This window comes from Dipteris shenzhenensis, chromosome 5 (assembly GCF_047967505.1).
Source record: "Dipteris shenzhenensis isolate YYH24624 ecotype China chromosome 5, Dip_SZ_1.0, whole genome shotgun sequence".
NCBI lineage: Eukaryota > Viridiplantae > Streptophyta > Polypodiopsida > Gleicheniales > Dipteridaceae > Dipteris > Dipteris shenzhenensis.
The window spans coordinates 22552109-22567213 of NC_141600.1; the positions used below are offsets into that span (position 1 = coordinate 22552109).

At 42.8% G+C, this 15105-nt stretch overlaps 1 protein-coding gene across 1 annotated transcript in view; it reads right to left on the bottom strand.

Annotated features, from left to right (window-relative positions):
• Positions 1 to 11876, bottom strand: part of LOC147901746 (receptor-like serine/threonine-protein kinase NCRK) — a 33679-nt gene extending 21803 nt beyond the window's left edge. The window contains exons 1-7 of the mRNA XM_087374959.1: positions 10979 to 11876; positions 10724 to 10846; positions 8841 to 9025; positions 8559 to 8748; positions 7490 to 7762; positions 7089 to 7333; positions 3484 to 3783 (exon numbers count right to left, since the gene is read on the bottom strand). Coding sequence (XP_087231085.1) covers positions 3484 to 3783; positions 7089 to 7333; positions 7490 to 7762; positions 8559 to 8748; positions 8841 to 9025; positions 10724 to 10846; positions 10979 to 11081 — 1419 coding nt within the window. The 5' untranslated portion in view covers positions 11082 to 11876. The remainder of the gene's footprint in view (positions 1 to 3483; positions 3784 to 7088; positions 7334 to 7489; positions 7763 to 8558; positions 8749 to 8840; positions 9026 to 10723; positions 10847 to 10978) is intronic.
• Between the last annotated feature and the right edge of the window lie 3229 nt (positions 11877 to 15105).

The following is a 15105-nucleotide window of genomic DNA, read 5'->3' on the forward strand; positions in this document are numbered from 1 at the left end:
ATTATTTACCCAAAGCAATTTTCAATGTGCTTCAACAAACTATTTAAACCATGTGTAATGCAAGAGCTCCATTGAATATGAGAATACCTTTGCTCCAATAATGCCCCTATAGCCTTGTTAGTATTTTCACCATCTGAAACAAGTTGCACAACATTGGATGGACCCACATATTCCACTACACCTGCCCACATTTGCACCAAACATTGGCTATTCTTTGTTGTCCTCCACATTCCGCGAGTATGTGTAGAGGGTAGATCCACCAATATATGCCAAAATGTCCTCAAGCGAGTGACCTGCGACAGATCCTTCCAAGCATCTGCAACCAAAGTCACCCATACTTTTGCCATTTCTCCTTCACAGGTTAAATGGATTTATTAACTGCCTTCACCTCATCATCTAGAAGCTTTCCCATCAATGCATCAAAATTGGGAGGGGTATATGTGGATCCAAATGCTGTAATTTCACATCCTTGAAATAAGCAAATCGTGCAACATTGAAACTAATCCCATTTGAGTTTTAAAAACGGACCATAGATGCACCTATGTGTGCCTTCCTCTGTAGGTGCCATGCTATGTAAAGGATGCTTTGCCTTCGTGCAAGTGGGAGAGGTGAATGAGATGCACCGGGACCTATAGCTCCAAGAACATTGCACTACAAGAACAAGAAATTGTAGTAGCAACAGAGGAAAGAAGAGTTTGTTTTGCAGTAGCCACATGAAAACCTCAAGTCTTTGCTGAGAGGGCTGAAACTTCAAAGAAGGCTAAAGGGCTGAGGCTGAGACTTGAAAGAGAGGGCTAAAAGAGGGATGAAAGAGTGGAAGAGAGGGCTGAAACAAAGGTCTCGAAGATGGGGCTGGAAAGAGAGGGCTGAAGGAGTCTGAAGGAGTGAGGCTGAAGTTTGAAGGAGGGCTGAAGGAGAGTTGCTGAAGGAGGGCTGTAGGTGGAAGGAGTGGATGGGCTGAAGGAGGGCTGGAGAGCTTGAAGGTGTGTAAGCTGAAGGAGTGGAGGGAGTACAAGGACAGCTAGGCAAGCTCCAAAGGTCCTCCAAAAGTGGAAATCGGCAAAAAGAAATGCCAGTGACAAATCACGATGCTTGAGGATATAGGGCAGTCTGAACTATTTGAAATGTTTCACGCCCCCTAGAAATGTTTCAGATGCCATTTCTGAGGGGGGAAACATATTTGGATAGAAACGGCATTTCTATCCAAAAACATTTCTGCTGAAATGTTTTAGGGGAAAATAGCCCCTGAAACGCATTTCAGTGTAACTATGCATGAAACACTGTTGGGAATGCTAAAACTGAGCTGTCCAAATGAGGTACTTACGATGCTTGAGGATAGAGATGCCAGCGACAAATCACGATGCTTGAGGATATAGGGCAGTCTGAACTATTTGCAACGTTTCACGCCCCCTAGAAATGTTTCAGATGCCATTTCTGAGGGGGGAAACATATTTGGATAGAAACGGCATTTCTATCCAAAAACGTTTCTGCTGAAATGTTTTAGGGGAAAGTAGCCCCTGAAACGCGTTTCAGTGTAACTATGCATGAAACACTGTCGGGAATGCTAAAACTGAGCTGTCCAAATGAGGTACTTACTAAAATCAACCCAAATCAGCTGGTCATGATGACTCCTGAAACAGCAGCAGCTGCCCTGAGTAGATTTCACCAAGAAAAGACTGCAAGCTCAAAAACCCAGTCAAACAGCAAGAAGACTGTTCAGGTCAGCTCCAAGAGGAATTGTGAAGCAAATAGGTGCTTCAGCATGCTCCAAAACAGCTTGTGTAACAGGACAACAGTTCTGATGAAATCGTGCAATTCCAAGACAGCTACACAGCTCCAGACAGCTTAATGTCAGATCCCCTTGCTCCAAACAGCTGCAGATACAATTGTGTGGCATCCAAACAGATGCAGGTACTATCGCAATGCAAGATAACACCTCCCGATTGCTCCGGCTGCAGACACGCACTCAGCTCTAGGACAGGTCCAGCAGCGGAACAGCAACTCGAGGCAGCTCCAAATGAAACGGTGTGGCTCTTGAACAGGTCACCTAGCACTTGTGCTCAAGAAGCAATGGGGACTGGTGATACAACCTCCTGCAGGAGGCGGCTGACCAGAACAAGCTGCTTCGTAGGTGGTTCTTTGCGACAAAAGTTGCTCCCAAGGGCAAGGGAGCAAAGCACCACTGTTAGGTTGCTGGGAAGCAATGAACCTGAGAAATTGAGCTTAGAAGCTGAAAAACGAGTTGGGTTATTGCAGCAGCACTCAAATGTGTAAGAAGTACTAGTGAAGCGATGGTACATCACTTTGAGCTCTAACCCTAAAGCCCTAGCCCATGGGCACATGTTTAAGTTATAAGGTTGACTTTATGCCAATGAACTAATAATGCATAATGTGCACACTAGCACACACTAGCCTACAAAGCCATACCAAGGGCTGAAACACCTATCCACAGGGACTTGAAGCATGGATGGATGAGTCCTAAAGTCCAAGGTGCCAAAACCCTAAGAGAGCCCAACGCAAGGCATAAGAGGCATCCCCCACGTAGTGAACTTGTCGAACTAAAGGTGAGGGAAGGGTGGGCAAGAAGAGAAGCTCGGCTACTACAGGACGAGGGATCTGATATTGAGGTGGAGGGGGAGAAAAAGAAAGGAAGTCTATTGATGTCCACGGGAGACAAACAGGTCTAGGGACAACGAAAAAACCAGCCAATACAAACGTTAAGGAAGGGCAAACAGAATAACAAAATATCTCCATGCTCCATCATCCAAAGAGGGTGTGGGTGAGGGGCTGAGAGTTGGCTGATAGGTGGCAAGGGGCTGAAAAAGGACTGAGGGGATGAGAGAGGGCTAGGAGAGGGTCGGGGGCTGAGAGAGGGCTGAGAGGTGTATTGGTGAGAGGTGTATTGGGTAAGCATGCTGGCTGTAGAAAGTAACGATTGTTTTATTGGCAAGGAGCGCTAGTGAAGGAAAGAGAAAGGAATATACTGAGGGATTGCATAATTGCATTGATAATGTATTGTTTAGACAACTATACTGTGAAACACTTGATACCCTAGCCTCCTCTCAGTAGAATTGTATGCATCAGTAAGGCAATCTGAATTCTTTGCAGGAACCTTCTTGGGGAATCCTTTTACTGTCATGTGCCTTCAGCACAGTATTGCCAACAAATCTACAAACCAAAGAAATGAGTGAAGATTATTATCTTATTTGGTATTTCTTCTATGTACCTCATCGATGCTCTCCTTTCTTCTATGTAGATGCTCTCCTTTCTTTTTGTTATTTCAGTAATTTCCTGAGCTTTTACATCCACAATCACCTGCCCACATTTGAAATTGAAACCTCTCTTTTCCAACGTTTCTCTCACACAATCACACTGTGAACATATTCATTATAGGCGGGAGTAGAGTAAAACCAGCTTAACCCAAACTCAACATTTCAAATTCAGCAACTTTTTAACAAATTAGAAAAATGCTCGAGGAAAGACCTTTGCCCTCCATTTTGCATCAAGCAGTATATTGCTTGACTTGAAGTCTCGATGAAGAACCCTTGGGTCAGCTGCTTCATGAAGATATTCAAGCCCTCTTGCTGCCCCCAATGCGATCCTCAAGCGGGCTATCCAGGTCAAAGTCTCCTTTCCAAAAGTTTGATTTAAATGTTCCCGTAAGTTACCATTCGGCATATATTCATATACCAGCAACCTCTCTATAGTTTTTCCATGGGTTTCTATACAGTATCCGACCAGAGGAACCAAGTGGAAATGATGAAGTCTGGAAAGAAGCTCCACCTGCCAGATAAACCTTTACCATTATAAACAAGTTGAACCACAAACAAGAAACTATACAAACGCCTGCATAGCATTTACTTTAACTTTGATGCCTATATCAGCATAATACAAATATAGACCACCATGAGTGAACCCTAAGCCACTAGAAACTATCCGCTGTCAGAGTCTGAATTCGGGAAAGCAAGTGTTTCTGAGGTTTGAAGAACACGAACGAGATTTCCAAAAGGCCTTGCATTCCACACAACGTATGATTTATTCCCAGATAAACTGATTAATGATGCAAATGAGAAAAACATGAGCCAGCATTAAAACTCAAGGATGCCTCATCGCTCAATCATCCTCAATGGGTATCTCAAAAAGAGATTCCAGCCTGCTTGTTTTTATCCCTTAACAAACAAAGGCATTAAGACAAAAGCCTGGAGGAGGGGGGGGGCGGCGGTGGTTCATGATCTTTGCGTATACTCCCTTCTGGGGTAATCTTACCACCTTCCTATAAATGGCATTAGAGCTTCTTAGTTTCCACCACTTTGCCCGTCAATTCATGGCTGAGCATGCATCAATTTTCTACGTGATAACGAAGCACTCATCATCTATGTTGTGGAGTCTCCTCAAATAATAGTGAGGATTTGTTATTAATTAATACAAGGAGTAAATGGATTCTAACTCGGGAGAAAAGTGCAACAATATAAAGGATAGTATGCGCATAAGATCATAGGAAGTACGTGAGGAAAGGGATACATGTGCAATCTACAATACAAGGGTGAACGGTGGGCCAAGCGAAGTACCAGATTGAAAGATATGGTGAATCTGCCCCCTTAAGATACATATGACGACATTGCTAATGGATTTTCCGCCATACAAGAAGCTCATTTACCTAATTATAGAACGATGAAGATGCCCGTACAAGGTGATAGCTAGCAAATGTATGATAGAGGAGGGTGAGAATTCTAGCTTCTTTGTGTTGGGCTAAATGCTTGGAAAGATGACACGTTTCAGTAAATTTCCCAGTTGCATACAAGCCATCACATCTATCAACAGATATATACGTATGGGAAGGCATTTCACAACATGATTCTTCTCACAGAGAAGAAAATATAGTATGGATAAAGGGGAGTTTTAAACGGGATTCAATACAAGCCCAACCATCCGGCATGTCTTTCGTCCCTCTCTTCATCTGTTTCCGTTTCACCCCAGATGTCTATGTCTCGGTACCGACCCCGCATTACGGCCACCAAGCAAAAAGATGCTACATCTACTAAGCGGAGGCAACGGCACAACGCCATTTAGTTGTGGTTGCAGAAAATGAATCAGAGTCAATTACATGTGTTAGTGCAATGTGCAAATACATAGCTACAATAAACGTCATCTCCCTCTTCCCAAAAGATAGATCTGAAGTATTGGAGGTCCCTATCAATATACCTTGGAATTAGGCATCCCATTCCGTATATGGGATTATGCCCTTGACAGATTTGCCACTTGTCATTCATGGATTAGCCCTCTCCCTTCTACACATTCATGCACTCATGATTGCAAAAATCAATAGATAGGTCGTAATATTTCATGGAGAAAGGCATTCAATTGGCAAATTGGGAAAATTTTAACATGAGAAGGAAATAATAATATTTCATGGGGGAAGACGTTCAGTTTGGGAAATTTGAGAGAGAGAGAGAGAGAGAGAGAGAGAGAGAGAGAGAGAGAGAGAGAGAGAGATGGCTTGGAATGTCAATCAACTTTGACACTGATGCATCCTAGCTTCCTTTTTTTAAAGCTCTTGTAGAATCAGGAAATTGAGAGAGAGAGAGAGAGAGAGAGAGAGAGAGAGAGGTGGTGATCTCTACATGCACTTCTCTTGGTCTTGCAAACATAACTTCAAGTTCATATTGTGTTGTTTGGAGCTAAGATTTTTCAAATTTACTCCCTTATCTAATATATTAGGGCAAAGCCATGTTAAATGCCACATTAGGCAAGAGACACTTCTGCAAAATAAACATTGATTGTAAGGTTCTCCTACCCACCGGTGGGGCTCACAAAAGGAAACAGCATGTAGAGATGTACATGCAACAAGGACATTAAAAATGCATACGGTGTCTATGAGGCAAGCAGATCTACAAACGGTTTCTCTCTCTTGAATATGAAACTGCAAGGTTCATATTTGTTTTCCATTGACTACACATGAGAGAGTGAAGGGAGGTCTAGATACAACTACTAGTTATATTTGGGAATGGCAAGTTAGTTTTACTAAAATCTTTGTGCCATGAAAAGTATATGTGAGAATTGAATACGAGAAACACGAGGGATTAATCGTCCATCAATTTTGCATACAGATTAGGAGGTACATGGGTCCATATTCATGACATTAGGTGATATGCAAGATGCACCCTGAAGTTTTAATGGACTCTCTCTCTCTCTCTCTCTCTCTCTCTCTCTCATTCTTGATTCTGCAAGAGCTTTAAAAAAAGGAAGCTCGGATGCATCAATGTCAAAAGTTGATTGGCATTACAAGCAGATATAATCACTACAGGTAAGGGAACCAGAAAGGGCACTAGTAACTTTGTTGCACCAGAAAGGGTATTCTGACAATCTAGAGTGAATATGCATACTTGGTATTTATTCCCTTAAGCTCTATGTTTCACATTACACCTACGGTTAAGATGCTACATACGGACACTCATTATATGATAAACAGTCAGGCATTAAAAGTCGACAAAAAAAGTATCCATGGTGGTCTCTGACTGTACATGGTGATTAGGTTCTGTATTTGTAAGGATTTAAGGTTCAAATGCATTACATGGATAAAGAGTCAGGGATTAAAGCTCTACAGAAAAAATATGCATCATGGTTTCTCACTGCACATGGTGAATGTTTCTGTATTTAAGGTTCGAATGAAGTTGAGCTCGAATATTGAGATGATGCAAAAGGTTGAAGTTCCTTGATGATGGAGATGAAAAGCAGATCCGAACCGACAAAAAACGACCTTCTAGCCATAGAAGTGGCATTATACAAGACATGTAAGAGGCTGGAAATGTAGAAAGGTGGAAATCACGTCTACTGAAAGGTCACGAATGTTATTTCAATTGTTGTGAATGAAAAACAATCAATTTTTATGATAACCAATTCAGAAGAACCGACAACCAAATTAAAACGTCATTCCCATGGAGCACAGGACCAAAGAGAGAGTAGCGATGAAGGAAGGGGTCACCAGACCAGTGGGAAGCTACGGTCATTTGAGGAAATAACCCAAAGGAGAACAAATCAAATAGATCTGAAGAAGAGCAGGTAGGTGTTGCTATGATTACAACCCATACCTCTAAGAGAAATTCCTGATCTAAACCAGGTCCACATTGCGCAGTCAACCTTTTGATAGCAACCTCCCTCCCATCTTTAAGGCAGCCTCGATATACGCTACTACTTCCCCCAACACCTATGACATTTGTTTTGCAAAATCCCTGCGTGGCCTCTTGCAAGTCAGCATAACAGAACTGCCTTGTTATAGTACCCAAAAGAGGCCCCTTTCTGGAGCTAATTTTAAAGGATCGCCTACCTATACAACCTGGAACATAAAACATACAAACAAATCAAACAGAGGTCAAAGCACGCACCAGCTGACTAATCTCAAATGTGAAGTAACAGAACACATCAATTTAGACTATGTTCTCCACTCTGTACAACATAGACATGAGACTAGGAAACTCATGTCATCCCATACCTGTGCTTGCATTAAAACATGTGTTGTCGTAGACTTGAAATTTCTCAGTTGGTGGAAAGCGGTTACTTATCAAAGATCTGAGACCAGTGGGGCTATCATCCCGTTCAAACCAGAAGAGAGAAGAGTGCCTTAAGCTCTTTCTCTTATTATAAAGAAAATAAACAAGGGGCGCCAACAGTAAGGCTGCTGCAATTGTGGCACAGAGAATTACGACTAGCAATAGTAGCTTTCCATCAAATTCCCTTGCTGAAGCGTTTTCAGTGTAAGATTGGCCTGTACATAAAACAATAATGTTATATACCTAGATGAATCCAGGAACATTCCCAAACTCATCCTCTAAAAACACTACATAGTGCAGTTTCAATCTCACGATAGTCACTCAAAAGATTGAAAATCATAAACTCCATCACGCACAGCAGGGACTAGCTACTATGACATCCCCACTGACGTCATCAGCTCCCAACAGTGGGTGTAGACCATAGTATAAAAATATGCTCTCACACATACAAATCCACACACCCACACATACTTTTGCATCGATTTATACAAAGTCTCTGTACTGAGTTTCCCGGAGGTGAAGGGCACTCAGCCATGACAAAGGCTAGCACTAAAGGAGAAGGCTAATCAAAAAGTAGTCCAAAATCTCTTCATTCAAGCTACAACTGCTTGTGAAGTCTAAACGAATCATTTTAGTCTCTCCCAAACGAGCATCCAATAAAACAATAATGTTCGTCTCTTCCCTCACTGTTATACAGCATGTATAACAGTGTAAGATCGGCCTGTACATAAAACAATAATGTTAGTCTCTTCCCTCACTGTTATACAGCATGTATGCGTTATCTATCGTCTTCATGTGATGGATTTGAAGTTGGCCATTTTTGTCAAACGAGCATTCAAAAATACCAGTACAAGAAGTGGAGGCATGTAAGAAGACTAGAGATGGGACGCATGTTTCTTACTCGTGTTCATTATTGGCCTATTAAAGATTACACTGATGGAATACAACAAATCTGTTCAACTATTGGCATGTACGTTAGACCTAACCAAAAAAAAAAGCTTGTGGAGTCACCTGCATTAATTGATAAATTTTGAACATAAAGCAAGTTCCAAGGCCCAAGTGTAGAGTCTCTCAGACCACCATTTGGGGTGCTGTTGTTCAGCAGCAGCAGTTTTCTTACAGTATCTTCTTGGGATTGGCTTGGGGAGAAGACATAGATATCCAAAATCACACTTCCATTTCGCCTCGCTACAGGAATCACCTGAAGTTTGTTGCCTTTAAAAACTTCTGTTGTGAAACTTGGCCATATGTTAACTAAAATAGCATCACAAAAATACATATTCATCAAAATACCTGCGATGGAGAAACTTGCAGAGATGAAGCTAGATTATTAATGAATATTTTCTCCATCTTCAGAGTGTATGTTGAAATTCTTAGCTGAAGAAATCTAATAACCACAAACAGTGGGCTTAGACAGGCACAGTTGTTATATTTGCTTGAGGGGTCCAAAGCTTGGCCAGCTGGGCAAAGAGGGCAATCTGTACAAGACGACCAGCCAATTTCATGTATCAGATCAATGAAGAAGACGTCACCTTTTCACATGCAATTACCTAATTAGTTGTATAAGCATCGCTTGCAATGGGACATCTATACAACCACTTGTTAAACCAGCATAATTGGAATACAGGGTCTAGACTTGATCTCAGTGCATGCCAACGATGCTCAATGCCATAAGAAAAACCCATCTCTTGTACTTCATAGCCTCAACTTGAGATAACTTACTGTCACCCATCTAAGAGGATCATGCATGTGCTTGGTATTTAAACATGTTCATGACAGTGTCCCAAGAGTAAGTTATTTCCCAAACCATTGAGGATTGTCTCCAGTGGCAGGAGATCATAACGTGGCCTTGAATGTTGCAATTCAAATCCAAGTGGAGGTGAAGAGGAAGCTTTGAAATTAGAGAGAAAACTCATGATCTTATGCATACTATCTTATTTATATATCTCAAGAGTTGAAGTGTATTTATACGGGAATTGTCAAAAAATCAGCTCCTCTTAATTTTTAGAAAAACACATAATGCCAAGTATGTCACTAAAAAAGTCAAAGAAAACTCTTTCTGTACTGAAAACTCTTTCTGTACTGCTAACGCCCCATTTGTACATGCATATGAATGTTTGACCCTAATAGGACATAAACCATGACCCGCGCTTGCAACCATGGAATGCCAGTAGACTGCCAAGTGAATTCCATGCCCTCCCTGGAGTTGAGACAACCCTATCTTAAAATCCAAAGAGCTCTTGTTTGAGTGCATGCATGATCTGGGCAGCCCATCGTTATAACACTAATATTGATTCCTTCACACGATGTTCGATCAGGAAGATTCATTTACAGGGGAACTCCCCATTGTTTGTGCTAGAGACCAAAACGTATGTAGAACCTACGCCCTCAGAAAACCCTCAATCTTGGAGTCTCTTGTTTGTAGATATAATGATGGGGGCAGCCCATCTTTATAGCACTAAGCTGTCAATTTTCACATCATGTTCGACCAGGAAGGTTCACCTACAGGAGAACTTCCCCACTGTTTGTGCTAGAACAGAAGCTTGCGGGGGACTTAGGCAGCCCAAAAGGATTCGGGGCTTCTTTTGAAGTATCTAATATTGCTCTTGTTGCTATTCTTTGATAAGAATATGAACCTTTAACAAGAGCCCACCCTAGCCGAGCTGTGCTTCTGACTGACGAGACCTGTTGTGCTAGAAACACCCTCTCTTCAACCACCGTGAAAGATGATTTCACAAGGAGTCGTTCATCAGACGAAAAGGGCTTTCTACGTGGAGTATCAACTGTACTTCTAACCAGCTAATTCGTGGTCGCTCCTAGCTGTCAGAAAGACTTCAGGCTAACAAATTTGTTGATCCTATGGATTCAGACAAAACAATGCGGCACACTTACAGCCGAAAAACAAGAAACTTTGAAGTCAATTTAAAAGATAATTACACAGCTGTTTTCAGTACATCCGCACTAAACTACTGGTCAAACACTCATGTATTTATATGAATCCCGCTACTCTGCCTTGTTCTGATAGACATTGCCGAGAAGTCAGAGGTAGCTTGAAGACGGGGTCCTACTTGAGAGCCTAGGGAGTCGACTTTGAATTTGTTTTCATTGTCGCCTACCAAGTACAACTATATATACAGCAGAGAGATCGCCCAAGACATACTGAGCAATCGTCCTACCTGATGAGCAACTGCATTCCGTAAAACCTTGCGTTTCGTTACCAGTGTAAACCTGAGTCCCAGCCAAACCACCTGGCTCGCATATACACGTCCAAGCTTGAGGTTGCTGATCAATGGCGGTCCCTGCAACGACAAAGAAACTGTTTGCTATCAGAGCGCACAACAGTCATACTATTTCTTCCTGAAATCTTGCGTTCCGAAGAGAATCCGCGACAAGGTTTGGAATTGCCACCGTATCAAATTAAAGATTTATACCTTGTCCATATACATTGTAACAACCAACCAAGACGCCAACGAATACGAGAAAGCGTTGAGCTGTCAGCATTCTTCTCGAAATTGGATAAAAGCAGCGGATCATTTATGCTTGAATTTGTCAACGTATCAAACTCGCACCAGAGCTGAAGGCACTCATTAGAGTTCGCATGGCTTAAGAACGCCCAAGTGCGGCTGTGGATGGAATTGCATCTAAGCATCCCGGCACTAAGAAATTCGGGTTTGTTGTTGGCAATTTCGGAAACGCATTATCTTTGGAGCTTTCGCCACCATGAGACAACCGCAGAATGCTTGAGATATTTACATGAAACTCCGAACTTTGAGGGATTGCAGAAGCAGTGTCCTGAAAACTTTCGAGAGCGTTCGAATTTGGCAAGTGGACAATAAGCTTCAATTTGCCAATAAGAATTCTTGAGACAAACAGCTACACGATCATCAACAATATTGGAAAGATTGTTCTATCTCAAGGTGGCAATGTGGAACAAGGTCAATCGTGTTACGAGTGGAGAGGATCCAAAATCTTCGTGTACAATACAATGCGGTAGAGGGGACTTGGAAGCTGCAGCTCGGTCAGGGGCCGGAGATTGTGCTGTGACACCACAAAGCTAAGGCGAGGTATCCAGTGAGACGTCGGCGCGATGAAAATGAAGAGAGAAGGGATGTTGGGGAGTGTCGGCAGTGGAGACAGACCTCGAAACAGTGGAAAGCAAAGGAGATGATGGGATGGAGGAAAAGTTGATAGCGGTCAGCAGCAGCAAGAGGACAATCTCTGATGCAACCCACCACTACAATCCTGTATGAAGGAGCTTGTCAAGCATCATCATCATCACTTTTGGCTAGTGTTTTACTGGATCTAATGTCTAGATTGACAGTATGTTCTACACAGCAACTATTGTCAAACACTGCCGGAAGGCTGGAAAAGAGAAGACATCGGGGCTCGTGCATCATCCGTGTTGGTACTCGAGACCTGCATCCAATATCTCTCTCGCTCTCTTCACAATCAATATTCCACAGGTTTCAGCAGCATCTTCGAGTGGTTCTAACGTGAGAAATTGTTTAAGCTTCCAAGAAATTCGATTTTGGGGAGGCTGGAATTATGTAGTTGAGCTTCAATTTGGACATTGGCGTGAGCATACCAGAACTGTGCAGTTGAGCTGGATTAACGGCTACATTCCGGCTTGTGCGGGGGTAGCATAAAAATAGAAATAATAGACGAGATGGGTGTCATCGAATTTGTCATGTGGTCATGGGTGGGTCTTGATAATATTAAAGAGGATGCTGGACGAGTGCCGGTCCTTCCAATAATCAAAGGAACACTGTGCCATCATCATCCATGACTCTGCGACATCCCAAAACTGTTATTAGTAGATTCATCGATGGAGATAAAACTGATAGTTAGTAAATTCATCAATGGAGGTGCCTCAAGAACGTCAGAAAACTGTTAGCAGATACATCAATGGAGAATTGAAATTTGAGATGCCCCATTGCCCAGCTCAAATGCAGAAGAAGATCTGTAGAAGTTTAAAGTCCGGTATGATTATATGTTCGCTCCTGAAATCCACTCGATTAACCGCACGGTCTGTAATCCATTACCGTCATCATGTACCACACTCGTAGCCGCTCAAACGTACCTTATGAGATACTTTTAATCCTTGCCCACAAAAAATGAGACAGAATGATCGATGCAACAAGCCCAAAACATTCTTCTCATTTCACTTCATGTACGGATGTGGAAACTCATTTCTTTGTGTGCGCTCTCGGCCACACAGAGAAGAACTTTAGAAGTGCTCAGCGGCTTCCTTTTCTCTGGTCCTGTTTTCTCTTGTTTTACTGTTGTATGACGTTATGGGTCGTTTAAGGATGGGTACTTATTTCCTGCTTTCCTTGTTTGCTTATGGGTATTTTATGGATGAGTACTTATTTCCTGCTTTCCTTGTTTGCTTATGGGTATTTTGTTCATGGGGTAGTTGTATGAGCTTATGGGTAGTTGTATGAGCTTATGGGTACTTATTTACTGTTGTATGAGCTTATGGGTAGTGTATGGGTACTTTTCCTTGTTTACTGTTGTATAAGGCTTGAACTAATGGGTAGTGTATGGGTACTTTTCCTTGTTTACGTTGTATAAGGCTTGAACTTATGGGTAGTGTATGGGTAATTACTTATTTACTGTTGTATAAGGCTTGAACGTATGGGTAGGTCATGGGTACTTATGGGTGGTTAGTTTATGGGTACTTCTGGGTGGGTAGGTTATGGATACTTTACATAAACATTTCATACCCACCCATAAGCTCATTCTGCATAACTGCAACGTATGGGTACTGCTAGCAGCTAGCTGTAAAGTTGAAGGGACGTTCATATATGAGGTCAACAAACGGTACGTGCTTACATTCGAGTGTTAAAGAGTATGGCATTGATATTTTATACTTAGGTTCAATTCAACCTCACGGGGAACCCCGAGTACCTGAAAGAGTGTGTGAAAATCGTGCATGGTGGCTCTAGTTTAACAAATCTGGGCAGGTGGGTGGGTTTGATTTTGGTGATGGAAAACCTCAAACCGAATCTATCGACGTAAACGATTGGACGGATTGCAAGAGCGCAAATTGGCCCTTTTTGCCACGATTTGGATTCTCCCAGTAAACTAGTGAGAAAATTGGAGGTCGTGCAAAGTGGGGCTCAGTACCGTTTGTCCCCGCTAAGTTTAGGGGGCCCCCGCAAACGCCTGCCAAAATTAGAGGGTCTTCTCATTTTAATTGGAGGCACGCCACGTCAGGGGGCGGGGGGGCTTGCCACGTCAGGGGGCGGGGGGGCTTGCCACGCCAGCTCCTGGCGGGCCCACGGGGTCAACACACGTGGCGAAGCTGCAGAGCGCTGCAGGGGCCAGCTCGTGAGGCTGTCATCCGTCCAGCCATCATTGTCGGAGGGGCCAGCAGGGACGGGCCAGCAGAGCCGTGTGCCGTGGCGGCTTGCGGGGCGCATGCGAGCGCAGGCGGGTCCCACCCTAGCACTGTCCTGTGGCCATCGCAATCACGGTCCACGTCAGCCCAGACCGGGGCCCCACCCTCCTCTCACCGCCCTGCACGTCGCCTTTATGTTCTTTTCCTGTTTATTACTATTATTATTCTTATTATTTTAAGCTCTTTTATTATTCTTATTATTTTTAGTCCTTTTATTATGATTATTATTCCTCCCCCACTCTCACATTGCCCATGCCCCCTCATCCCAACGCAAACTATATATTTACTCTTGAGGGAAGTTTTCCTTTTAGGCTCCCTCCTTCAACCACTTGTTCCATTATATTACCCTTGATCTTGAATCTATCTAAGGGTTTGAAGAAGCTTTCTTTCTATGAAAAAGCAATGCTTTGAAATTTGGTGTTTCTTTTGCAAATGTGGATTACCCCCCATTGCCCCTTATTTTATGCACGACGTATTGCGACCCACAAAAAAGAGTTATTTCGGTTGCCCCCCATTTTACGTGAGGGATTGCCACCCACAAAAGTTCACCCGGTACATCCTTTCTATTCTAAGTACAACAATTCCACCCCCCCACCACCACACATCACTCTCCCAAACGATGTTGTCCTCACAAATCCCTCTCTTACAACTAAATGGTGCATCCAAATTGCACAAGAGAAACGAGAAACAAGTTCTGTTAGAATTAGATGCCACTCTCTTCCATACAATAGAAACACCAATAGTTTGTGGGTTGTTAGCCAATTATAGCATTAGGTGCATTAACTCCAGTAGTTCAAGAGTCTATCTTAAGTGATATAAGGACAATTCTGCCCCTTTCACAACAGTTGTGCCCCCCTCCCCACACATCACTCTCCAAGACAATGTTGTCCTCACCAATCCCTTTCTTAGAACTAAATGGTGCCATCCAAAACACACAAGACAAACAAGTGCTATTTCCCCACATAAGAAAACACCCATTCAACTAAATGAAATGCACACACACACATAGACACATCACCTCTACCTATGTACAATACTCAAACACATATATAAATGAATGAAAAAGAAGATTAGGGTGTTCTGCACCCACCAAAAACTTGTGTGTGGCTCTCTGTTTCTCTCTCTCCTTCTTCCGTTCTGCTTCCGTTGAGAGCA